General features: G+C 44.2%; 1 protein-coding gene across 4 annotated transcripts in view; it reads left to right on the top strand.

The window, feature by feature from the left end:
• The window catches only part of LOC132394582 (protein PRRC2A-like), a 146,874-nt gene extending 131,618 nt beyond the window's left edge, over positions 1 to 15,256 (top strand). For 3 of the 4 annotated variants that reach the window (XM_059970899.1, XM_059970897.1, XM_059970896.1), the window contains 5 exons: positions 10 to 120; positions 1,074 to 1,253; positions 1,329 to 1,447; positions 9,438 to 9,531; positions 11,796 to 15,256. In XM_059970899.1, coding sequence (XP_059826882.1) covers positions 10 to 120; positions 1,074 to 1,253; positions 1,329 to 1,447; positions 9,438 to 9,531; positions 11,796 to 12,020 — 729 coding nt within the window. In that variant the 3' untranslated portion in view covers positions 12,021 to 15,256. The remainder of the gene's footprint in view (positions 1 to 9; positions 121 to 1,073; positions 1,254 to 1,328; positions 1,448 to 9,437; positions 9,532 to 11,795) is intronic. The other variant, XM_059970898.1, reaches the window with a different exon arrangement.
• The last annotated feature ends 10,092 nt before the right edge of the window (positions 15,257 to 25,348 follow it).

Here is a 25,348-nt window from a genome sequence, read left to right as displayed (position 1 = left end):
TTCCTGCAGATGCGGCAAGGCTTGGCCCAACCATCTGACTTCTACTCCTCTCCGCTGCAGCAGCCCAGTCAGAGCAACTACTTCACTGCACCACCGATGTCCAGTGGCCCCCTCCACCAGGTATTCCTCAGCAGTGACTTTTGATGACGCGAATGTTGCTAGAAAAATCAGGCTATTAACATAGGAATGAATTGTCTAACACAACCTATCCCAAGGCCATTGCAGGTCCAAATTATTTAAGGTCTGGAGGAGCATGGTGTGAAAGGAAAAATTTCTATCCTGATACGAGGCTTAAATCCATATGGGGTGCTGCAGCAAATGCAGCTGCCCTCTTATGTCAGGTCCATGCCACTCCAGCCTGATTTAGCTGAAAGTGTGGGTCAGCAGTTGTTTGGAAAGCATCAGCATAGGTGTTGGGGCTCACACCCTGCACTAGTCATACAAGGATGTGGTGTGACTGGAATTTAGAAGGATGAGAGGGGATCTGATTGAAACATAAGATTATTAAGGGATTGGACATGCTGGAGGCAGGAAGCATGGTTCTGCTGATGGGTGAGTCCAGAATTAGAGGCCACAGTTTAAGAATAAGGGGTAGGCCATTTAGAACAGAGATGCGGAAAAACTTTTTCACCCAGAGTGGTGGATATGTGGAATGCTCTGCCCCAGCAGGCAGTGGAGGCCAAGTCTCTGGATGCATTCAACAGTGAGATAGAGCTCTTATAGATAGCTGGGTCAAGGGATATGGGGAGAGGGCAGGAACGGGGTACAGATTGTGTATGATCAGCCATGATCACAGTGAATGGCGGTGCTGGCTAGAAGGGCCGAATGGCCTACTCCTGCACCTACTGTCTATTGACTGTAACTTGAAACTAGGGCAATTGTTATAAAATTAGAAGCCAGCAAAGTCATAGTTCAGACTAATGCTACATTGTAATTACTAACAATTTAAGGCTTTGGTGACAGGGATTCTAACTCCTGATTTCGTCCTTTTTTTTTTGTCATTGTTCATTACTTTGAACCCCTCGCCTCGTTTCTCTTTTCCTGTGCTTACTGCAGAATGCTTTTATCAACAGATGTTGGTGCCTATGTTGGGTTCCCAGTTGTCAGTCCCTGGGTTTGGATCCATGCAGCAACCCCTGGTTCAACTTCCGCAGTCTCTGCATCAGTCACAGGCGCAAACCGTCCCTCCAGGGGCTCCCAGACGAGTACTTCACTCCAGCTTTCATACCACTGCACCTACTCTAGGAAGAGAGGTTGAGGAAAACATTACTTTTTTTTTCCAAAATGCTTCAAATTTCAGTATGAGATTGTTATTGAATGTTAAGCAGAATGAATTTTTTTATGTGCAGGTCAATCCAGTAGATCCGAAGTCATTTCATTTGGACAGAAAGATGAATCAGTCTCCTGGTGCACTTGGATATACTGTTCCATCACCTACAATGTTCAGGTGAGAAGTTGGTAGCTCCCTTATTTGTACCGTGTCTTTTTCTTTCTTTGCAAGGGGACTATGCCTATCACTCCTACTGAAGCATACTGAGCTGCAAACGGCAGCTCTCCAGAGTCCTCTGTCCAAGGCTGGTCTTTAAGTTGTCCCCATGTTCAAACTCAAATTTATTATCAGAGTACGTGTCACCACATACAACCATGAGATTCCTTTTCTGTGGGGCTGGAGCAAATCTGTAAAACCGTAACTGTAAACATCAAGAAATGTGAACTGCATATGCAGATATAAATAAATAGCACTAAATAACAAGCATGAAATAACCATACAAGAGTCCTTAAATGAGTGTAGTTATCCCTTTTGTTCAAGAGGCTTTCGGTTGAGGGGTAATAACTGTTCTTGAACCTGGTGGTGTGAGTCCTGAGGCATCTGCACCTTCTACCTGAGGGCAGCTGTGAGGATCTTTTGATGGATGCTACTTTTCTATAGCACCATTTTGTGTAAATGTGCTCAATGGCTCAGAGGATTTTACCCGTGATGTACTGAGCTTGAATCCATTATCTTTTGTTGAATTTTCCGCTCACAGGCCAGGTTGTTATGCAGCCAGTCAACACACTTTCCACCATGCCATGGTTTTTGATGTCTGCCAAACCTCCACAGACTCCAGAGGTGCTGTTGTTTTTTTCTTCACAATATTTATATGATGAGCCCAGGACAGGTCCTCTGGAATAGTGACTCCTAGAAATTTAAATTTACTGATGCTCTCCTGAAATCTACAATCAATTCCTTGGTCTTAATGACATTGAGTGAGAGGTTGTTATTACACTACACAGCCAAATATTCAATCTCCCTCCTGTATTCTGATTCATGACCTCCTTTGATACAGCCCACACAGTGGTGGTGTCAGCAAATTTGTAGGTGATGTTGGAGCTATACTTAGCCATGTGTAGCCCATCTTCTCGGTGAAGTCTTTTCCTCTCCTAGGAATGAGGTCTTTGGAGCTTCTGTTGGCATTTGTGTTGCTCTGGGTTTTTTAATGGGATGAGGGTATCCAATCCACCTCTTTCAAATCTTTCAGATTTGGACCTGTACATGGCAGATTTGCTGTAGTTTAGAGTGATGCAAGTTTTGCTGAGAGTGTGACAGGATATATTCTTTAAGAAGGGAGGAAGGCAAAAGAAAGGCTATTATAGGCTGGCTAGACTAACCTGGGTGGTTGGAAAAATGTTGGAGTCTATTATTGAAAATAAGGATTCTGAGTACTTGGAGACTAATGGTAAAATAAGTCAGTCAGCATAGTTTCTATAAAGGAAAATCTTGCCCAGGAAATCTTCAAATGAAATAACAAGCAGGGAGGACAAAAGAGGCAATGGAAGTCATTTACTTGAATTTTCAGAAGGCAGTTAATAAGGTGCTACACATGAGGCTGCTAAACAAGATAAAATCTTAAGGTGTTACAGGAAAGATACTGGCATGGATAGAGGACTGACAGGCAGGAGGCAGTGAGTGGGGACAAAAGGGGTCTTTTCTAGTTGGCTGCCAGTGATTAATGGTATCCTTCGGGTCAGTATTGGAATCACTACTTTTCACTGTTTCCCAGTGATTTGGATAACGGAATTGATGGCTTTGTGGCAAGTTAAAAGGATGGGCAAAAAGTGGCAGATGGAATACAGTGTTGGGAAATGTATTGTAATGGATTTGGTAAAAGGATCATTAGTGCAGATGATTATCCAAGTGGGGAGATGGATTAAAGATCAGACGTGCAGAGGGACTTGGAGTCCTCTTGCAAGACTCCACAGTTGGTTAACCTACAAGTTGAATCTGTGATGAAGAAGACAAATGCAATGTTTGCATTTATTTCAAGAGGAAGAGAATATAAAAGCAAGGAGTTAATGCTGAGACTTTATAAGACACTAGTTAGGCCGCACTTGGATATTGTCAACTATTTTGGGCCCTGTATCTCAGAAAGGATGTGTTGTCAATGTGTTCTAGGTGTTCCTGTACATCAGCAAGCATGCAGGTACAGCAGGCAGTGAAGAAAGCTAATGGCATGCTGGCCTTTATAATAAGAGGAATTGAGTATAGGAGTAAAGAGGTCCTTCTGCAGCTGTACAGAGCCCTGGTGAGACCCCACCTGGAGTATTGTGTGCAGTTTTGGTCTCCAAATTTGAGGAAGGACATTCTTGCTATTGAGGGAGTGCAGCATAGGTTTACAAGGTTAATTCCCGGAATGGCAGGAGTGTCATAATTTGAAAGATTGGAGCGACTGGGCTTGTATACACTGGAATTTAGAAGGATGAGAGGGGATCTGATTGAAACATATAAGATTATTAAGGGATTGGACACACTGGAGACAGGAAACATGTTCCCGCTGATGGGTGAGTCCAGAACTAGAGGCCACAGTTTAAGAATAAGGGGTAGGCCATTTAGAACAGAGATGCGGGAAGACTTTTTCACCCAGAGAGTGCAGGATATGTGGAATGCTCTGCCCCAGAAGGCAGTGGAGGCCAAGTCTCTGGATGCATTCAAGAGAGAGTTGGATAGAGCTCTTATAGATAGCGGGGTCAAGGGATATGGGGAAAGGGCAGGAACAGGGTACTAATTGTGTATGATCAGCCATGATCACAGTGAATGGCGGTGCTGGCTAGAAGGGCTGAATGGTCTACTCCTGCACCTACTGTCTATTGTCATTGGAGAGGGTCTAGAGGAAGTTCTCAAGGATTATTCCAGGAATGAAGGGGTTAATATATGAGGAGCATTTGTCAACTTTGGGCCTGTACTTGCTGGGATTTAGAAGAATGCAGGGGATCTCAATGAAACCTGCTGAATATTGAAAGGACTAGATAGGGTGGATGTGGAGAGGATGTTTCCTATGGTGGGGGTATCCAGAACTAGAGGGCAGAGCCTCCGAATTGAGGGGTGACCTTTGAGAACAGGAGTAAGCAGAACTTTTTTGAGCCAGAGAGTAGTGAATCTGTGGAATGCTCTGCCACAAACTGTGGTGGAGGCCAAGTCAGTGGGTATATGTAAGGTTAAAGTTGATAGTTTCCTGACCGGTCAGGGCATCAAAGGATATGTGAGAAGACTGCTGTATGGGGTTGAGTGGTATTTGCAATCAGCCATGATGGAATGACGGAGCAAACTCAATGGGCTGAATGGCCTAATTCTGCTCCTATGTCTTGTGGTCTAACTTCTGCTTTAAATATACCTGATGGCTTGGCCTCCACAGCTGTTTATGATTATGGATGCCACAGATTCACTAGCCTCTAGGTCAGGGGTCAGCAACCTTTACCACTGAAAGAGCCACTTGGACCCGTTTCCCACAGAAAAGAAAACACTGGGAGCCGCAAAACCCGTTCGACATTTAAAATGAAATAACACTGCATACAACGTTTTTTTGCCTTTATGCTATGTATAAACAAACTATAATGTGTTGCATTTATGAAATTGATGAACTCCAGCAGAGAAAACGAAATTACATTTCTGCATGCAACAAAAACATTTTGACCTCCGAAAAAAAGACGTTGGGTTGAAGGTTACTTTTAAGTAAAATACTCAATGTCTATTTGAGTCCTTCTTGTATTTATGAAAAACGCTGAACTTAAATTTGCCGCCAGCAGCAAACCAAAAATAACGTCAGCCAGCTGTCAACCTGAAAAATAAAAGGACTATTTCACTGAACAATGAAAACATATGAATATACGCAAAATAATAGGCAATTAAAATATTTATCATCCTTGTTCAGGTTGACTCACACCTGACAATGCAGTCGTATTCAGTAGGGATGGATCGATGCTTCGGGGAGTGACCGGGAAGGATAATGTGTTTTTTTCCTCTCTGAACTCACAGAAGCGTTTCCCAAACGATGTTTGCATTGCGATGATTGCAGAATGTAAATACTCCGAATTTATCAAGTCGTGACCTTGTTTGAACTCTCTCAAATTGGGGAAGTGAGACAATGTGCCTTTCTGTAAATCTCTGGCAAGCAACGTCAACTTGCGCTCGAATGCCAAAACATCCTCCAACATGTGCAGGGCTGTACGTCCTTACCCCTGAAGAGCTGTGTTCAGCGTGTTCAGGTGCGCTGTCATGTCTACCATGAAGTGTAGCTTTTCCAGCCACTCTGGCTGTTCCAGCTCAGGAAAGGTGAGCCCTTTGCTGCCCAGGAAAGTTTTCACTTCTTCCAGACACGCGACAAAGCGTTTCAGCACCTCCCCTCTGGACAGCCAGCGATTAAAAACGCGTTGTAGCGGTGTGCTACAGGCAGTCAGTAAACTGCAGTCAAAGATAGCTTTATTCGAACTAAACAGCCTTGCTTTTAAGCCTCCCTCAACCCGCCCCCCATGGGCGCGGATGCTGCAAAAGACACGTACTCACAAACCCCCGTAGGCTATCTCCCTTAGCCTGAACGCTGGCTAATTGTGAGCCGGTTCGGATGTGTCAGGAAATGGGTCGCCCGCCACAACGTCTTATTTAGATTGTACAAGATCACCATAATCTTCAAATTTAGATTTACATTTCAAAAACTAACAAACCAACATAAAATACATTTTAATTAAATACTGACCATGTAGCGGTGTGCTACACGCAGCGCTAAAATTACGACACGGAGTCGGTAACTGCAGTCGAAGGAAAAAACTTTATTCGAAATCTTCAGCCTCACTTTTAAGCCTCCCTCAACCTGCCCCCATGGCGCAGAGGCTCCAAAGCTCTGTGCTCGCAAACCCCCGTAGGCTATCTAATTGTGAGTCGGTTCGGATGTGCCAGGAAAAGGGTCGCCACAACCAATTATTTCTCAAAGCAACAGGGAGCCGCAGCACAGACGTAAAAGAGCCACATGTGGCTCCGGAGCCGCGGGTTGCCGACCCCCGCTCTAGGTAAAGGGATTCCTTCTCATCTGTTTTAAAGGTACATTGTTTTATCCTGAGCCTGTGTCCTCTGGTCCTAGACTCCCCTACTATAGGAAACATCACATCCACTCCCATCTCAGCTTTTTAATAGTTGAAAGGTTTCAATGACATTCCGTTCTCCCCATTCTTTTAAATTCTTGAGTATAACCCCACAACCCCTTCCTCAATGGTTTTTTGTTTCACCACTTCTACACTTTCTTTCTTGGTCTGTTGTAGTTCTTCAACCCCAATATGTTGATAGTTCACCCCACATCCTCTCCTCAGCCATATATTCTGCTCTACCTGCTTGGAGATTGTCCTTTTCCATGAGCCACCATCTATCCACTGAAGTTTGGAAGAATAGAAGTTTATCTTTCTGAGCCAGGAATTATTAAAAAGATCACCTAACAAGAGAATTTGAGGTTTGTTTAGGAATATAAGCAAGGTAGAAAATTGGCTGTGATCATGTTAAAGCCAAAAGAGGTTGGAGGTGCTTTACAGCTTCAACTTACTTGCAGCTTGAGCTTAGCTCAGGAACGAGGCCTTTGACCCACGATGTCTATGCCAAGCATGATACCCTTCTAATCTAATCCATTTGGCCTGCCCATATTCCACTGTACCCCCATTTATGGCATTTTCTTGTGCCTATAAAAATTACCTTTTGAATGCCACAATGCTGCCTGCTTTCAACACATACCCTGGCAGTATGCTTCTGGCATCTGCCTCTGCGCTTTCAGAAAAACATCTTGCATTGCACATCATGTTTACATTTTCTCTGCTCTTCTCCCCACCCATTTTAAAGCAGTCTTGTGCCCTGGGGAAAGGGTTGTGGTAAATTTGTTCTTGCCTTTATTTTGCATTCTTGTGTTCCTTGACATTTGCATTGTTATTGATAAGTTTGTTGGTTCGTTCAGTCTGTGACACACTGATACTTGATTAGGTTCTTGATTAGCCAGGGCATCAAAGGGTATGGATGCGGTGAAAGCAGGGGACCGGGGATGACTGGAAGAATTGGATCAGCCATGATTGAATGGCGGAGCAGACTCGATGAGCCAAATGGCCTACTTCTTCTGCTCCTATATTTTATGGTCCTGTGGCCAATGTGTGAGTTAAGCTTGATTTTAACAAATATGTTTGTGTCCTCACTAACAGGCAAGGTCCTAGGGGACTGGGGATTAGCCAATGTTGTGCCTTTGTACAAGATAAAAAATTGGAATAATCCCGATAATTGTATATCACTGACATAATTGTACATCAGTGGTAGGGAAGCTGTTGGACAGGATACTGGGGGATGAGCTTTGTCCACATTTTGGAAGACATGGACTTCAGACAATAAACATGGTTTTCTGAAGTGGAGCCTTTTGAGTGTTTTTTTTTGAAGAATTGTCAAAGGAGCTTGAGGATAAAACAGTGCATGTTATCCAAATTAAGGCATCTGATAAAGTTTTTCATGGCAGGTTAATTCAGAATACATGGGATCCATAGTGAATTGCAAGGTTGGATTCAGAACTGGTTTGATTGTGGAAGGCTGTTATTTTGGCTGCAAGTCTGTGACCAGTGGTATTCTGCAAGGATCAGTGCTAGGACCTTGGTGTGATGTACATCAATGATTTGGATGAAACAGTAGATGGGTGGATTAGCAAGTTTGAGTGACACCAAGATTGGTTGAGTTGTGGTTCATTTAAAAGACTATTTATATGGAGTGTAAGTGGCTGAATAGTAGTGGAATTGGACAGCTTGGAGGAGTTTGAGGCTTTTAGGGAGACGCATGAAAGGAATAGGGAGAACGGGGGACATTTAATATAAATTGACATTGAAATTGGCACGTCATTGTGAGCTGAATGGGCTGTCCAGTGCTTGTACATTCTATGCTTTAAGCCATAAACATTCCGGCAGGTTTTTTGGACAGTGGCAGAAGTCTCAGTGTAAAGGCTGATTTATACTTGTATGTTGCATCTACGCTGTAGGTACCGCGTACCCATACGCTGTAGGTGATGTGCACCTCCCCAAAAATCTCGTGTCACGGTTGCAGACCGCAACAACTGTGATTGGTACGCTTAGTAGCATTGCATTTCCTCCGACGCATTTCCGGTTGCTTCTTCTCCGCCATGTCTGTACACCAATGCGAAACAGATGAACCAAATCGTCAAATCTACTTGCCGACATGCAAAAATGTTGGAAATGCATTTCCTTGTCCGTGTCTGTCATGAAGAAACTCAACACAGTGGCATAGAAACCCTTCCACCAACTAGCGTTTTGGCACACACCAACTGTGGTGTAGCCCATACACACAAGTATAAATCAGCCTTTAGTACTGTCAGTTTGTTTCCTTTAAAGGAATTGGCTTCCATGTGGATGAGGTGATGAGGATTTTTGTTATGCCAATGACGGTTGGAAAGGCCTGATAGAGTGTATGTGGAGAAAATGTTTCCTATAGCGGGGGAGTCTATCAGAACATCAGAATAAAAGGACTTTATTTCGAGCTAAGATGAGGGGGAATTCTTTCACCAGGTGGTGGTGAATCTGTGGAATTCATTGACAGGCAGCTGTGGAGGCCAAGTCATCGGGTATATTTAAAGTGAAGGTTGATAGTTTTTTTTTTGAGGGGCTGGATGGCCTAATTCTGCCTGAAGGTGGTGGGGACAGTTGCTGAGATAATCATCTGGATTGCTAGAGAATGGAAGCCTACAGATGAGATTGATAGGATGGATGAAGCTGGTGATTGATATCAATAGTTGGCATTCAGAGGGCAGGCTCAAGCTTCTGTTTGTGCTGCCCAATTTTATGGTAGTCCTTGCCCTGGCACTTGCATTTGTAAAAGAAGAATGCAGAATGAGGGGATGATGTCAGACTTGTGGTTAGCTTTGTAGCTTACTACGGTGAAGAATTGTATCTGTGATTCTTGAAGTTTGTGCCTCCGTAACCCTAATGTTAGAGCCATTCCAAGTGTTAACAATTCAATGCATTCTTCTTCATTGTCAGGGCTAGACTTTGCAGACAGCCTTTCTTGGAGTAGGCCAGCTGAAGGGTGTGAGTACAGATATGTGGGGTTGAGAACAAGCATGCACTCCCTGAAGCTTTCACCTGTGTTTTTCTTCCCCCCCCAGGCCTGGCACAACGAGTCCAAGGGGCAAATCCCCTGGACCAATCCAATGTGGCATCAATCCATTGCTCTGTTTCAGGGGGAATGTGTCACAGCAGGTAACTATCCTTATGTTCTGTATGTGTTCCTTCTCCAGTTCCCACTTGGACATGTGTCCTCATTTGAATCAATTCAGAGTAATATTGGTCAGGAATGTAAAACCAGTTCTTTCAGATTCCCACTTGGTAGGTTAGGTTAGTACTATCTTAAGATAATCAGGTATTTTTGCTTTCAAGGATCCCTTTTTTTTAATTTCCTTCAGTGCAATGAAAAGTAAAGTGTTGAAATAACCTGTGACTCCTTGATTTGCATTGTATTCAAATTTGTGGCAAACACCACCCTGGTTCTCCTTGGCTCATGAGTACTGCACTCTGTACAGGAACTGTAGCAAGTGGCCAAATATTGAATGTCTGGTGAAGCACAGTAACTTTTCAGCTGTGACCTGCCTAGGATGGCCCCACATACATTTATCGGCAGGGTCATATTCACCTCATCCTCCCCGTTGAAGATTTGCCCTTAAGATAGCTCGTCTTGGACAGGGCCACATCAGTAGGATAACCAGATCTCTAACTAATATAGTGCAAGACAAGACCTTTTTATTCTAGATTTTTCAATTTCTGGAAAGCCAGATTAATGAAGCAAGCAGACAGTCTTGCCACCATCATGCAGATCTGTCTGTAGATCACAAAGAATGAGGTAGGAACAGAACGTGGTTGGGTCTACAACCCAAGCAGAACATTGCTATCTGTCAATGCCAGACATGCCCTGCACTCGAGGCTCTCTAAGCAGTGTGAATCAACTATCCCAGAAATCCACCAGTGTTTGTAGTTGATCTCATTTACATTGAAGAAGCTGTCAAGTGCAGCACAGATCCACTTGGAAATCTGTACCCGCCACATAAAGCTAAATGAACAAAAACAATTATTTCAATGGAGAATTGAGAGGCAACACTCAAAATGCTGGAGGAACTCTGACTTGATATGAAGGTTCTTGGCTCGATTATGACAACTGTATAGATGCTGCCTGACCTGCTGAGTTCCTTCAGTATTGTACATGTGAAGTATCAGCCCTTTAGTGTGACGGAGATGGCAGTTACAAAAGGCAGGAAATTATTTTTTGATTGTAGAGTCCTGGTTGCACTGCATTGTTGAAACCAGGCCAGGGTAGTTTAGACTGTGTGGACTGGCTTTTGAAAATTATATGCTCAATTTCTTTTAGATTGTGTCTCAGTACACTGTAAAATACTGAGGCTTTTAAAAAAAAATGTTGGTCAGACCACACTTGGAGTTTTGTGAGCAGTTTTGGGCCCCTTACCTTAGAGAGATGTGCTGACATTGGAGAGAGTCCAGAGGAAGTTCATTGAGAATGATCCCAGGAATGAAAGGGTAGATGTTTGAGGAACGTTTGATCGCTCACTGGAGTTGAGAATAAAGTTCTCAAGTGAATACTGGAGAGGATGCTTTTGATCGTGGGGTCTCTAGGGACCAGAGAGCGCAGTGTTAGAATAGAAATGTATCCCTTTAGAACGGGAGGAATTTCTTTAGCCTGAGGGTAGTGACTCAATGCCACAGGTGGTTGCGGATGCCAAGTCGTTGGCTATATTTAAAGAGGAGGTTGGTAGCTTCTTGATTAGCAAATGTGTCCGAGGTTATGGGGCAAAAGTGGGGGGAAATGGAATCGAGAATGATATAAATCAGTCATGCCCATGATTAAATGGCAGAGCAGACTCGATGTACTGAAGGGCCTAATTCTGCTCCTGTGTCTGTTACTGTAGTTGTATTTCCCAGCCTTCATAATATGACCTGTACTGCAAAGGACGAGGACCAGAAGCCTGAAGACCCACACTCAACATTGTAGAAACAGCTTCTTCCCCTCTATGGGCTGTGAACGCTACCTTGCTATTCCTGTTGTGCAGTATTTATTTATTATTGCAACTTGCAGTCTTGCACTGTGATGCTGTCACTGAACAAACTGAATTGTTAATGATAATAAACCTGGCTCTGATACTAGAGAAAAAGAACTTGTTTAAAATTCGATGAAAGTACTAGGCTCAGCTGGGATGATCTTTAGAGTTAAATATTGTGCATTCACTCTCTGGGGTCTCACTAGACTGTTTAAGTGCTGCGTATTTGTGGGCTGCATACAGGTTTGCATTGTTAAGAGGTTTAAATTAATGGGGTATTTTTCCAGTAAATATGCTGTATTTTACTATTAGCTTCAGGGCTGACTATTTAGGTAGGGCAGGAATACCAGTGTGGTGATTTAAACAGAGATGTGTCTCGATGAGCTTTTCCTTTCTTGTTTCTTCAAACTTTCTCGGCAGGCAAAGCAACGAGCGGAAGTGCTGCAGAGCACCCAAAGATTCTTCGAGAGAGTGACACCCCGCAGCAGTTGTAACAACAATCCCAGCTCTCTCCCTGCCATCGAGCAGCAGGAAGGAGATGCCCTTACATCACACAAGGACGAGAAATCTTCGGGTAACCCCAAGCCAGTGCGGACGGGGCCCATCAAGCCCCAGAGTGTGAAGCCGCAGGATGAGAAACTGTAACAAGTGATTAGAGACTGCAGCCTCTCAAAACTGAAGCAATCTACATTTAAGGGGTTCTGTTTGTCAGTCTCAAAGAAATATGGCTTTTGTTTTTAGAAAGAAAAAAAAAGATGAAATGTGACTGATGTCAGTGGACTACACAAGTGGTTCGTGAACGAGAGCCAACTCCAGCAGCTTCAACCTGTGTGAAAGTGAAGCTGAACTAGGAGGAAGCAATAAGGGAGAAGAGGCCTTTCTAAGGAAAAAAAAGAGACTCTAGAATTCTTTACCATAATGAAGCATTCATCTTATTGGTAACTAGCAAGTCCTTGTAGATCTACTTAATAAATGCCAATCCCTTATAAGGCAGCTGCTTTCTTTGAGGGACAAACCGTGTAAAGACTAGAATCGGTTTGAACACAAGGTGTTTAGAATAAGAGGGCCACTCAGTGAGTCGAGCATTTCAGAAGTAATGTGGACAGATCTCTCTAGCTTCTGTCTTGTCTATGTTCCAAAACGGTTGTGAATGTTTGCAAATGGTGGTAGATGGGTACAAATGACTGTTTCCATTGCTGTTTTTACTGTGTGGTGTCACACTATTAAGAGGCATGTTTGCCAGTGTTGAGGAGTGTAATAGGCGCTAGATCAGCTAGACGTCTTCCCTTGTTCCTCCAACCTATTCATTCCCTGTTTTTCCACCCTTGCCCTCCCAATCCCCTCAAAAAAGAACAGGGGGTTTTCTTTAAATTTGTTTTCCCCTCTCCCCGGCATTGCATTTTGTCAAATTGCAGGCACACACAGTTCAGGGAAGGTGAATAAGCCAGGTTTCAAATTCGACCCTTGCCTTGCTGTTGGAGCGTCTGTGATGTCAAGTCTCTAACACTGAGCAAAGAATGTGGGTCTCTGACCTGAAATAATATTTGTTACAGGTTCTGTGAACTCAAAGCAGTAGGACTGGTGATTTTCAGAGTAATGACTGTCAGTGTTCAGTGTCCTTGACCGTGTTGCTGTTGCATCCCAAGTAGCAGTGTTAAAATCAGCAGAGAAAAATATCCCTGAAGTACTAAGCAGCTGCTTTTCCCATCTCAGCAGAGCAGTGGCAATGTGAAGAATCAACAATTCATCCCATGGATGGTGAGGTGGTGGCTAAGGATTTGAAAATTGGAACAGATTGCTCCCTTATTACCAGATGGAGACCAGTTTGTAATCTCTTCCTTTTCCTCTGACTTGGAAGCAATGCTCAAATGATGCAATATCTGGAAGAGGGTCACCTAGTGTTGAAGCACTGATTTACAGCCAAATGTTTTATTTGTGCGTTCCCCCCCCCCCACCCCCCTGAGAGAGCTTCTGCTCCATTGCCACACTCCAACCTCCTGATCTGGGAGTGGGACGCGTGGTGAGGTACAGCAGTCAATTTCTTCAGACCAATCAGCCTGCAAACTTGATATCGTTGGCAATATCAGTATGAATGAACAGGGCTAGTGTGTTGATATAGAAGAACTGGTGGTGTGCATCTCCTGCTTTTACTGTTTGTGTAGAATAGGTTTGGGGAAGGCAGGTATTTGTCTGCACAACTGTTGTGAAATATTTTATCTTGAATGATAACTGCAAGGAAAGTGACTTGTTTCCTTTGCAGGTTCAATAGAAATTTGTGGCTTTGAGTTTAATGGGATTAATTGAGCAGGTTAGTTTTGCTACATTTTTGATTTTGATCCAATTTTGATTTTGTGCTCTGGGTATGAGATAGATGCACCTTTCTCTAGGAGAAATCAACCTGAGGCAAATGCATGTCTGTGGATGGATAAGTGATGTTCCTGTACTACCATTTCCTACAGCATGGGGTTAAGTACTAACCACTGCAGCACACAGGTGACCCAGTTCTACAGAGACTGGAGCAAGTGGTCAAAGTGGAGGTTCATTAACTTGGCTCACTGATCATGTGGCAACTTGAAGAGTCATACTGTCACCCCTTCAGAACAAATAGTGCAGGGTTTCAAACACATTTATTGTTCTACCGTTGTCTATTTTATCCCCCAATTGCACTTGGTGCTTCAAATGTGAGTGATAAGGGTGGGTTCCCAACTTTTGAAGAAATGCCGAGCTTGCAATTTGTCTTTATACCGCTGCCTCATTGGAATCTGACATTCAGAGCGCCTGCTGAGCTGATCCAGTACTGACGTCATTTTTTTTTACAAGATCTCGATCTCCTTCCCAAAACCTAGGTCCTAAGAATGCAAAGGCTCATTGTTGTGCTCTCATCTCCCTTGGGCTGGCAGTGTGTGAAATATCTGCTCCCAAGCAACAAGGGCAAAACTTAAGGTTTCTCATCAGATATTAAGGGACAGTTCATTCTCTTATTCTCTCAGCCCACCCCAACCCACCTTAATGTGACCCCCTCAACTTTTGAGCACCTGTAAGAAACTTTAGACTGTTATCACTGCTTGGAAGCTTACAGAAACAGTTCCCACCCAACCAATACTTTTGTGACAGTCTGCATTGCTTAACTACTAAGATACCATAAAAGCCCACCTTGTGTAGCATTGAGTGATGCAGGTCACCAGAGTGGGGTGCTTGGACATGTTGAGGTGCCATTAAGGGTACAGCTAAGCTAGGTGAGATTGCCATTGGTGAATCACTACTTTGAAATGTTTTCTGTGCCAGATCTGCTGTGCTGCCCAAAGCTGGAGTAGAAATAAATGATTAACATACACAAATCAGTTAGACGCATTACAAGTAGTGAAAGAGTTTGAGCTTCACTTTATGTAACACAACTTTCAAAACTGTTTGAGTGCTGATTGATGCCTTCCATTTCTGGCTACATCATTTGAGGTGGGAATACAGTGAGCATGGGGGGCTGAGTGTGGACAAACTACATTCCCAGGTGACACTTTCCAGTGTGCGATGCAGGGGATCTGTTTTGTTTTTCATTTTAGAGAAAGCCAAACCAACATTTGTACCGACCTATCACTATTTTAAACCGTTCATGTTCAAAGTAAATAAAATGATGGGGAGGGAGGAAATGCAAGCAAAGGGAGAGACGGGGTGGGGTACCGGGGGAAAACAAATCCTTTTCGTGATTGTGTGTGACCTCATTTGTGATGGGCCACAATTGTTCTTTGAAGATTCACTAGTTGAAAAGCTCTCTGCTGCATTGTTTGCCTGGCTCCACTTTCATGTACTGTCACACAGTGTAATTTATAATCCTAATAAAAGTGGCTGTTTTGAGGGCTGCAGCAAACCCGCTCCTCAATATTTCACACCACTACTTCTGTTTGTTCTTAGCAGTGGGGGTGAGGGGTAGGGAGAAGGGTCACCACTGACACTTGCAAGTGACTGGACATGTTGCTCAGATGAGTTTGTGTCCTGGAGATTTAAATTCTAATATTTATAGCAGAATTTAATAGTGACCCTTTAACTCCAGTGATGGTTCAAGCATTTTGTGTTTTAAACCATTCAGCAGGCATCATCAGTGGAAGGAAGAGCATTTGTTTCCGTTCAGAATATTTGTCTACAACCTGAAGTGTTAACTGTTTCTCTCTGAAGAAACTGCCTGACCTGCTGAGTGTTGATGCATTTCACTGTATGATTTGGTAAATGCACCGAATCTTTCTTTTCTCCTATTTGTGGTTTTAAGCATCTGCAGTTTTAAAGGTTAGCTTCATTTGCCATACATACATTGAAATACCAACACAGTCGGGATGTGCTTGGTGGAACCTGCAAGTGTTGCATGCCCACAACTTACTAACTCGTCTTAACCACCCTATCAACTTGCATGGCAACTTTGAGGGATCTAGGGACAACAGACCCCGTTCCTCCAGCGGTAATGTCAGCCTTCTCCCACCACGTAGTGAGTGGGCCTGGCACATGAGACCAGAATAAGGGTGGAGTGGGAAAGGACAGGCAGGGAGACAGAATCCAGTGTTCAACCATGTTTGTGATTGTGATGATAAATGGGAACAACAATTGAATTGAGGAAGTTTCTCTTGCTCTCTATTTCCATCTGCAAGTACCCACTCTTGAACAAGGTCATAATTATCTGTTAATGTATATTGGTTTTCATGACTGAAAAAGGAAATGCTAGTTCACAACACGGTGGCCATTGTTCCTGCAGTACTTTTGTGATGACCCAGAAGCTAAAACCAATCTGCAAGATGAATTCTGTCTGTGGGCAGAAAGAAATTGTTGACGTGCAGGTCAAAACCTTGTATTGAGTGTCCAACTGATTTCAGTTAGAAGCTGCATACTATACTTGGCAGCTCAGATGCAGATACATTTATTTATCACCGAAACACAGTGAAGTATATCAAGCAACACACACAATGCTTCTCCTTATAGATGCTGCCTGGCCTGCTGTGTTCTACTAGCATTTTGTGTGTGTTACTTGAATTTCCAGCATCTGCAGATTTCCTCGTGTTTGCTAGTGAAGTGTATCATTTGTGTTAAGAACCAGCTCAGCCAAAGAGGTGTTGGCAGCTGCCCACAAATGTCACCGCACATTCTGGCACCAATGTAGCTTGCTCAGAATCTTCAGCAGAGCAATGCAAAACAAGCCCCTTTCAAACAAGTTTACAACTCCCTCACTCCAATCAAGAGTCTTTTGCTTGGAGCCCTTCAACTTGGGTAGGAATTTAGTACTTTGTGCCTACAAACAATCCTTAGAACAAGTCTGGACCCAGTCCAGAGGAAGGGTCTCAATCAGAAATGAATACTGTTCATTCCCCTCAACAGATGTTGCCTGATCAACTGAATTCCAGTGTGTGTTCTAAATTCCAGCAGCTGCTGTCAGCTTCTCACATGGAAATAACTTCTATTGTGCTGGTTCATTCTTTCTGCATGGATTTAATAAGGTTCCCCATGCAAGCCCCATTCAGAAAATAAGGAGATGTGGGATCTAAGGAGACCTTGCTTTGTGGATCCAGAATTGACTTGCCCACAAAAGGCAAAGGGTGATTCTGGATGGTTCGTATTCTGCATGGAGGTTGGTGACCAGTGGTGTTCTGCAGGGATCTGTTCTGGGACCCCTCCTCTCAGTGATTTTTATAAATGACCTGGATGAAGAAGTTGAAGGGTGGGTTAGTAAGTTTGCTGTTGACACAAAAGTTGGGGGTGTTGTGGATAGTCTGGAGGCTTGTCAGAGGTTACAGTGGGATATCGATAGGATACAGAACTGGGCTGAGAAATGGCAGATGGACTTCAACCCAGACAATTGTGAAGTGGTTCAGTCTGGTTGGACCAATTTGAAGACAGAGTATAATATTAATGGTAAGCCTCTTGGCAGTGTGGAGGATCTGAGAGATCTTAGGGTCCGTGTCCAAAGGACACTCAAAGCTGCTAGGCAGATAGACAATGTTGTTAAGAAGGTGTGTGGTGTGTTGGCATTCATCAACCATGGGATTGAGTTCAAGAGCTGTGAGGTAACATTACAGCTGTATAAGACCTTGGTCAGACCCTACTTGGAGTACTATGTTCAGTTCTGGTCACCTCACTACAGGAAGGATGTGGATACTACAGAGAGAATGCAGAGGAGATTTACAAGGATGTTGCCTGGATTGGGGGTGTACCTTGTGAGAATAGGTTGGATGTACTTGGCCTTTTCTCCTTGGAGTAATGGAGGATGAGAGGTGACCTGGTAGAGGTGTATAAGATGATGAGGGGGGGCAGTGATCATGTGGGTAGCCAGAGGCTTTTTCCCAGGGCTAAAGTGGCTAACGTGAGGGGGCTAACATGAAGGAGCTTGGAAATGGGTACCGAGGGGATGTCTGGGGTAAGTTTTTCACACTGTGGTGGGTGTGTGGAATGCACTGCCTTGGTGATGGTGGAAGCGGATACAATGGGGTCCTTTTAAGAGCATCTTAGAAAAGTGCATGGAGCTTAGAAAAATAGAGGGCTATGCGCTAGGGAAATTCGAGACAATCTCTAGGTTACATGGTTGGCACAACACTGTGGGCCAAAGGACCTGTAATGTGCTGTAAATTTCATGTTCTATAGACTGAGCTACAGTGGGGGAGGGGTATCCTAGTCTGCAAACTATTTGTACAGATCATTTCAAAACAGACACTTTGAGATAGTGCAAGAGAAAAAAATAACCGTGCAGATTATAGCATCTCAATTCCAGAGAAAGTGTAGTACAGGCATTCAATAAAGTGTAAGTACTATGAGATAGATAATGAAAACGGGTCTTTTAATGTAGAAGTCCATAAAGAGTTACCACAGTGGAATAGAGGCTGTATTTAACTGGTTGTACATGTTTTCAAGCCGCAGGTTGCCAAAGAGAATATGATCGAGCTGGAAGGAGTCCTTGATCATGTTTGATACTTCACTGAGGCAACAAGAAGTGTGTGGAGGGAGGCAAGGCTGGCTTCTGTGGTGGACTGAGCTGTGTCCAGAACCCCAGTTTGTTGTGGTCTTGGGCAGATCAGTTGCCTGTCCAATCTATGATGCACTTTCTTGTGATTGTAGAGGAGCTGACTGGTTATTCCTGCTGAATTTCCCAATCGGGAAGGGTGCATTGACCTGGTATAACACACATTCCCCTGGGGTTAATGAATATTACAGCACAGCACAGACCCTTCAGCCCACCCACCAGATTGTGCTGTCCTTTTAACCTTCTCCAGAGCCTGCCATTTTTCTTTCATCCATTGCTGGATGGAGTAGGTTAAATTAACAGGTCAGTGGGACAACAGTTGGGGAGATGGGACTATGCGATAATCTACAAAGAGCCAGCATGGATCCACAGGGCCAAATATTCGCCTTCTGGGGCACCATAGCATGATCGCACGCAGTCTTTTAGTAACCTTGAGTGGCAGTTTGCACCAGGGTGGTATGGCTATGGAAAGAGCTGCCAGAGGAAGTGCTTGAGGAAAAAGCACTTAAGAGAAGTGCACTGCATAAACTTGGATGGATGCAGGCAAATGGGACTGATGTGGTGGGCACAGTTGTTGGCAGAGGACAAATTGGGCTGAAGATTAATACAGAGTTCAGCGGCTTTTATCCTGAGGCTTTGGGTTCTGAAACTTGCTGCCTTTAAGGTACAGAAACCAGCAGCACCACATGAGTCTGGATCGGCACCATTCCCCACAGGAATGAGGAGGCTGAAACTGAAAGCTCTTCCTCAGCACAAACACTCCTTTGTCCTGTGAATTCCCCTGCCTTCCAATTAGCCAATGGGGCAAAGAGAATTGGAAAGAAGGTTAGTGAAGTGGTTAGCCTGGCTGCCCAATCAAGCAGAATTAGTGAGCAGGCCATTCCAGAGATTATAGTGGGACAGCTGTCTTAAAAACCTGTAGTAGTTTCTTTCTGCAGCTCTGGTGTAAGAGGCAAGGTCCTGGCCTCCTGCCTTACCTTTGGACTGGCTTAGTGCACACAAACTGACAAGTCACCCTTAAATATTGTTCAATAGTTTCATTTAATATAAGAAATGTAAGCAATATACAGCCTGAAATTCTTGTTCTTCACAGACATCCACAAAAACAGAAGAGTACCCCAAAGAATGAGTGACAGTTAAAACATTAGGACCCTGAAGCACCTTCCTCCATTACCTCAATTTCTTGGTGCCTTACCTAGGCAAACAGCGCAGAAACAAGCCCTTCAGCTCAACTCATCTCAGTGAACCAACTTCATCCCTTTTGACCGCATTTGACCCATAGCCCTCTAAACCTCCAAGTGCACTTAACTCCATGGCCTTAAAATGTTACTAATGTGCCTGCCTCAACAACTATTTCTGGCAGCGCATTCCAAGTGTGTAAAGAAAAGTGACCTTTTTTAAATATCTTGCCTGGCTCCATATTTCCAGCATTTCCTGCTTTTATTCTTGATGTCCAGGTTCTCTAGCTTTTAAATTTTTTCTGTAATATTAGGTAAGAATCACACTCGTCCCTCAATCATTCCTTCACACACATTCCCATCAGCTCCCCTTTCATTCTTTTGCCACTTACCAACACAAAGGGCAGTTTACTGTGGTCAATTAACCCACCAGTGTGTCGTTGGGAGGTGGGAGACATGCAAACTGTACAAAGATGGTGTGGGAGAGCTGAATCGAACCTGGGTCTCTGGTAGGCTGTGAGGCAGTGACTCTTCCTGCTGTTTCACTGTGCCACCTTGTTTCCTCCCTCATCCTTCACACATGTGCTACCTCCCTCAACAATATGATATCCCAGCGCGGACCAAAGTGGTGGCTCCCACTTTACAAAGAAACATAGAAAACCTACAGCACAATATAGTCCCTACCTTAGAAATTACTAGACTTACCCATAGCCCTATATTTTTCTAAGCTCCATGTAACTATCCAAAAGTCTCTTAAAAGACCCTATCACCTCCACCACTGTTGCCAGTAGCCCATTCCACAAACTCACCACTTTCTGCATTTAAAAAAAACTTAATCCCTGACATCTCCTCTGTACCTACTCACCAGCACCTTAAACCTGTGTCCTCTTGAGGCAACCATTTCAGCCCTGGGAAAAAGTCTCTGACTATCCGCTGATGTCTCCTCAGTACCTGCATCCAAGCACCTTAAAACTGTGCCCTCTCGTATTAGCCATTTCAGCCCAGGAAAAAAGCCTCTGACTATCTACACGATCAATGCCTCTCATCATCTTCTACACTCTATCAGGTCACCTCTCATCCTCCATCATTCCAAGGAAAATTTATTTATTCATTGCCTTCTGTGGAGAAGCCAGTTCTGGATCCACAAAGCAATGTCCCCTTGGATCCCATGCCTCCTTACTTTCTTAATAAGCCTGGCATGGGGTTCCTTATCAAATGTTTTGCTGAAATCCATATACACGACAGAAGAAGCCGGAGGGGACTAAAGATGCTGGAATGTGGAGCGACAAACTAGGTGCTGGGGAACTCAGTAAGTCAAGTGGCATCTATGTGGAAGGAAACAGATGATGGAAGACAAACCCTTCACCTGAACTGAAAGACAGGTGATAACCAGGGTGCTGGAGGAGGGAAAAACAAAAGCTGGCAGGTGATAGGTGGATCCCGGTGAGGAGGGAGTGATAGGCAGATGGAGGAGGGAGGGATAGGGGTAGAAACATAGGTTGAGGGGACAGATGGTGGAATCTAATAGGGAAGTGGAGCATGATATCAAATGTGGGAGTGATGGGTAGGTGATGTGGGAAAATGTGCTGAGGGTGACTGGGAGGAAGAGCATAGGTCAGGAGGGGGGAGAGAAGTGATAGGAGGGAAGCAGATTACTGAACCTGACATTGATGAAATCAGTCTTCACTTCATCGGGTTGTAGACAGCCCACCCAGAACGAGAGTTTTTGTTCACCCTCGCCCTGGCATTGGAGGAGGCAGAGGACAAACACCAGTGTGAGAATGGGGAGGGATATTTAAATAACTGGCAACCACAAGCTCCAGCAGCCATGGCTGATGGATTGATCTATGAAGGCCAATGTGCCAAAAGCTTTCTTTACAACACTATGTACCTGTGATGTCACTTTCAGTGAATTCTGTACCTGGATTCCCAAATCCACTCTCCTCAGTGCTCTACAGTTCACTGTGTAAGACCTATCCTCACAGTTGTCTGCATTAGATTCCATCTGCCATTTTTCCAGCCGATAGAGATCCTGGTGCAAGCCATGATAGCCTTCCTTGCTGTCCACTACACCCTCAGTCTTCTGCAAACTTGCTGAATAAGTTAACCACTTTATCATCCAGATCATTGGTGTAGATGACAAACAACAAAGGACACGGCATCAATCTCTGTGGCACTCCACCAGCCGCAGGCTTCCAGTCAGAGTGGCAACCATCTAATACCACTCTGTCTAGTCCCACGAAGACAATGTCTAATCCAATTTACTATTGCATTCTGAATGCCCAGCCTTCCATGCAAGACCTTCCTAAACTCCATGCAGACAGCATCCAAGGCCTTGCCTTCATCCACTTTCATGGTAATTTCCTCAAAAAAGATTGGTTGGATAAGACTTGCCATCCACAAAGCTAAGCTGACTATCCTTAATTAGTCTGTATCTATCCAAATACTAATACATCCAGTCCTTTGGAATACCATCCAGTAATATTCCCATATCACTGACCCATCATTTCCAGGCAGCATCTATAGGAAGAAGCACTGTTGACATTTCGGGCTGAGACTCTTCGTCAGTTGCTTGAATTTCCAGCATCTGCAGATTTTTTTGTTTTCCTGGTTTATATTTGGGTTTTTTTTAAACAGTGGAAGAATATTGGCCATCCTGCAATCCTCTGGCATCTCTTCTGTCACTAAGGATGATGAAATACCTCTGCTGGTACCCCGCCAGTTTCTGCACTGGCACTTGCCTCCCACAGGGTCTGAGGCACTGGGGATTTCTCCAACCTGATTGGCCTCAGGGTAGCAAATAACTCCTCTGTAATCTGTACAGGCTGCATGAAGTTGATGACACCTTACCTCACTGCTCTAAATTCTGCATCTATCTCCTGAGATGCAAACAATGCTTTTAAGATCTCCCCATCTGTTTTGGCTCTACACATGCATTTCCTTTCTCAGACATTTCCTGTCCAAAAGTTGGAGAAGTGTCAAGATGGTGGGAGTGAGGAACAGGCCTCATTTTGCTGCTGCTGTTTGAGTTCTGTTTTGTTCTGCTGAGCATTGTGGACATGCTATGTTGGTGCTGGAATGTGTGGTCTGCGCCCCCCCCCCCCCCGTCGGCAACATCTTTGGTTGCTAACATAAAGGACACATTTCACTGTATTTTTTCACGTACATATGACAAATAAATCTGAATGCACAGGAATCAGGCCCTTCAGCCCATTGAATCCATGCTGATCTCCAAACACTCATCTGCACCAATCCCTTTGTATTCTCTCTAATGCACATGCACAATTAACCCAGCACCCTGCACACCTTTGTGTCAGCTATTCTGATGAAAGGTCTTTGACCTGAAACATTAGTTTTGTTTTAATTCCCACAGATGCATCCTGACCTGTGTATTTCCAGCGGTTTGTATTTAGGTTTCCATATAAACCATACAATTACAGCACGGAAACAGGCCATCTCGGCCTTTCTAGACCGTGCCAAATGCTTACTCTCATCTAGTCCCACCGACCTGCACCAAGCCCATAACCCTCCATTCCTTTCCTATCCATATGCTTATCCAATTTTACTTTAAATGACGGGGGTGGGGGGGGGGGTGTCTGATTCTATTTGCAGGGGAAGACGGGCACCACAGGCAAGGCCAGCATTTGTTGACAATCCCTAAAATCGCCTGGGGAGGGCGCTGGTGAGCCACAGCTGCAGCCACGGAGAAAGTCCGGAAGGCGAACTTCGAAAGGTATTGGTGATGCTCGTGGGGCGTGTGGAATATAAACAGTAGAAAGATTGGAGCGGAATTGGATTGCTTTTGCTTTCTTATTGTCGCACATACAGCAACACTGTGAGAAACTTTTGCAAGGTGGAAGAACATCGGTAAAGATAAAGGTTCTTTATTTGTCACGAACCTTGAAATACTTAGTCAAATGCATCATTTGAGTCAAATCAAATCAGCGAGTATTGTGCTAGGCAGCCCGCAAGTGTCACCATGCTTCCAGCACCAACTTAGCATGCCCACAACTCATAACACTAATCCATACATCTTTGGAATGTAGGAGGAAACTGGAGCACCCGGAGGAAATTCACAAGCTTCCGAGATGAACTAATGAACCCCTTACAGACAGTAGCAGGACTCAAACCCCAGGCTTATGCCTGGGCCTACTTGGGTTTTGTCAGTTACCATATGAAAGGTCCATTCAAAAAACTGCAAACAGCGGGATAGAAGTTTTATTTTAGTCTTGGGTTTTTCACTTTTCTGCTTGATGATTAAGGTAAAAGAACCCTTAGGGGCAAGTGATCATAATATAAGCTAATTCCCCTGGAAATCTGAACAGGGGAAGTTAAAGTCAGATGTATCAGTATTACAATGGAGTAAAGGGAATTCTCGAGGCATGAGAGCAGAGTTGGCCAGTATTGACTGAGATACAGCCCTTCAAGCTGTACCAACCAGCAACTCTCCGTTTAATCCTAGCCTAATCACAGCACAATTTACAATGACCTGCCAATTAATTGGACTGTGAGAGGAAACTGGAGCTCCCGGAGAAAACCCATGCAGTCATGGGGAGAACGTACAAACTCCCTGCAGGCAATGGCGGGAATTGAATGCAGGTCACTGGTACTGTAAAGCGTTTTGCTAACCGCTATGCTTCTGGGTCTCCAGATGTGGGGAGAACCAAATAGGATCTGTATAAATGGATGGCTATTGGTTGGAGAAGAGCACTGGCAGGGATGATGGCACAGCAGCAAAGGTTGGAATTGTTCCGGGACTGGAAAATTGGAAATGTCACTCTGCTCTTCAAGAAGGGAGAGAGGCAGGAGAAAAGAAACTACCACCCAGTTAGTCTGCTACTTGCACATGATCCATATCCCTACATTTTTTGCATATTGATCGGTCTATCCTAAACACTATTTCATCTGTCTCAAGAAGGCAACATCTAGCACCAAAAGTTGACACCAGCTAGGAAATACTATCTTCTCGCAGCTCCCATCGAGCAGGAGGTACAGAGCCTGAAGTCCCACACCACCTGGTTCAGGAACAGCTACTTGCCTTCAACCATTCAGTTCTTGTACCTCCCTGCACAACCCTAATCACTACCTCAGTATCGAACACCTTATCAGCATTGGTTTAATATTGTCTGCATACTGAGGTACAGTAAAAGTCTTATCTTCCATTAGACACAGTGAGCTAGGGCAGAACAAGGTAAAATAGAATTGAAGCAGAGTAAAGCCTAACAACTCCAGACAGAGTGCAGTGCAGATCATGATGAGGATTGGGAGGTCTAGAGTCCATCTCATTGTCCAAGAGAACTACTCAATAGTGGGATTTACTTACTGGGACACAGCACGGAGTGAGGCTCCCTCAGCCCTTTCAGCCGTGCTGCCCTGCAGTTCCCGATTAAACCCTAGTCTAATCACGGGACAATTTACAATCTCCAGTTAGCCTACCGACCTTGGGAGGGAATCAGAGCATCCGCAGGAAACTCGTGTTCATAGGGAGAATGTACAAACTCCTTATGGGCAGCACCAGGAATTGAATCTGGGTCCCTGGTACTGTAAAACGTAGAGGCTACCCTTGTGCCTATTGTCTGCCTGTGCCGCCCTTGCTCTGTCACTGTAACACACCATTCTGCATTCTGCTATCGCTTTTCTGTTATGCTTTGGAATGATCAGTATGAATGGGATGCAGAGCTGCGTCTTCCTGATCTTTAGTGCATATTAAAATTGGGGTATTATTGTCACATGTCAGGAGATACAGCAAGAAGCTTCTTTTGCATATCGTTCATACAGATCAATACAGTGCACTGAGAGTGCAAGGT

The sequence above is a fragment of the Hypanus sabinus genome, chromosome 5, assembly GCF_030144855.1.
Source record: "Hypanus sabinus isolate sHypSab1 chromosome 5, sHypSab1.hap1, whole genome shotgun sequence".
NCBI lineage: Eukaryota > Metazoa > Chordata > Chondrichthyes > Myliobatiformes > Dasyatidae > Hypanus > Hypanus sabinus.
The sequence above is the reverse complement of the archived record's forward strand: the minus strand, read 5'-3'. Positions and strand labels throughout refer to the sequence as shown.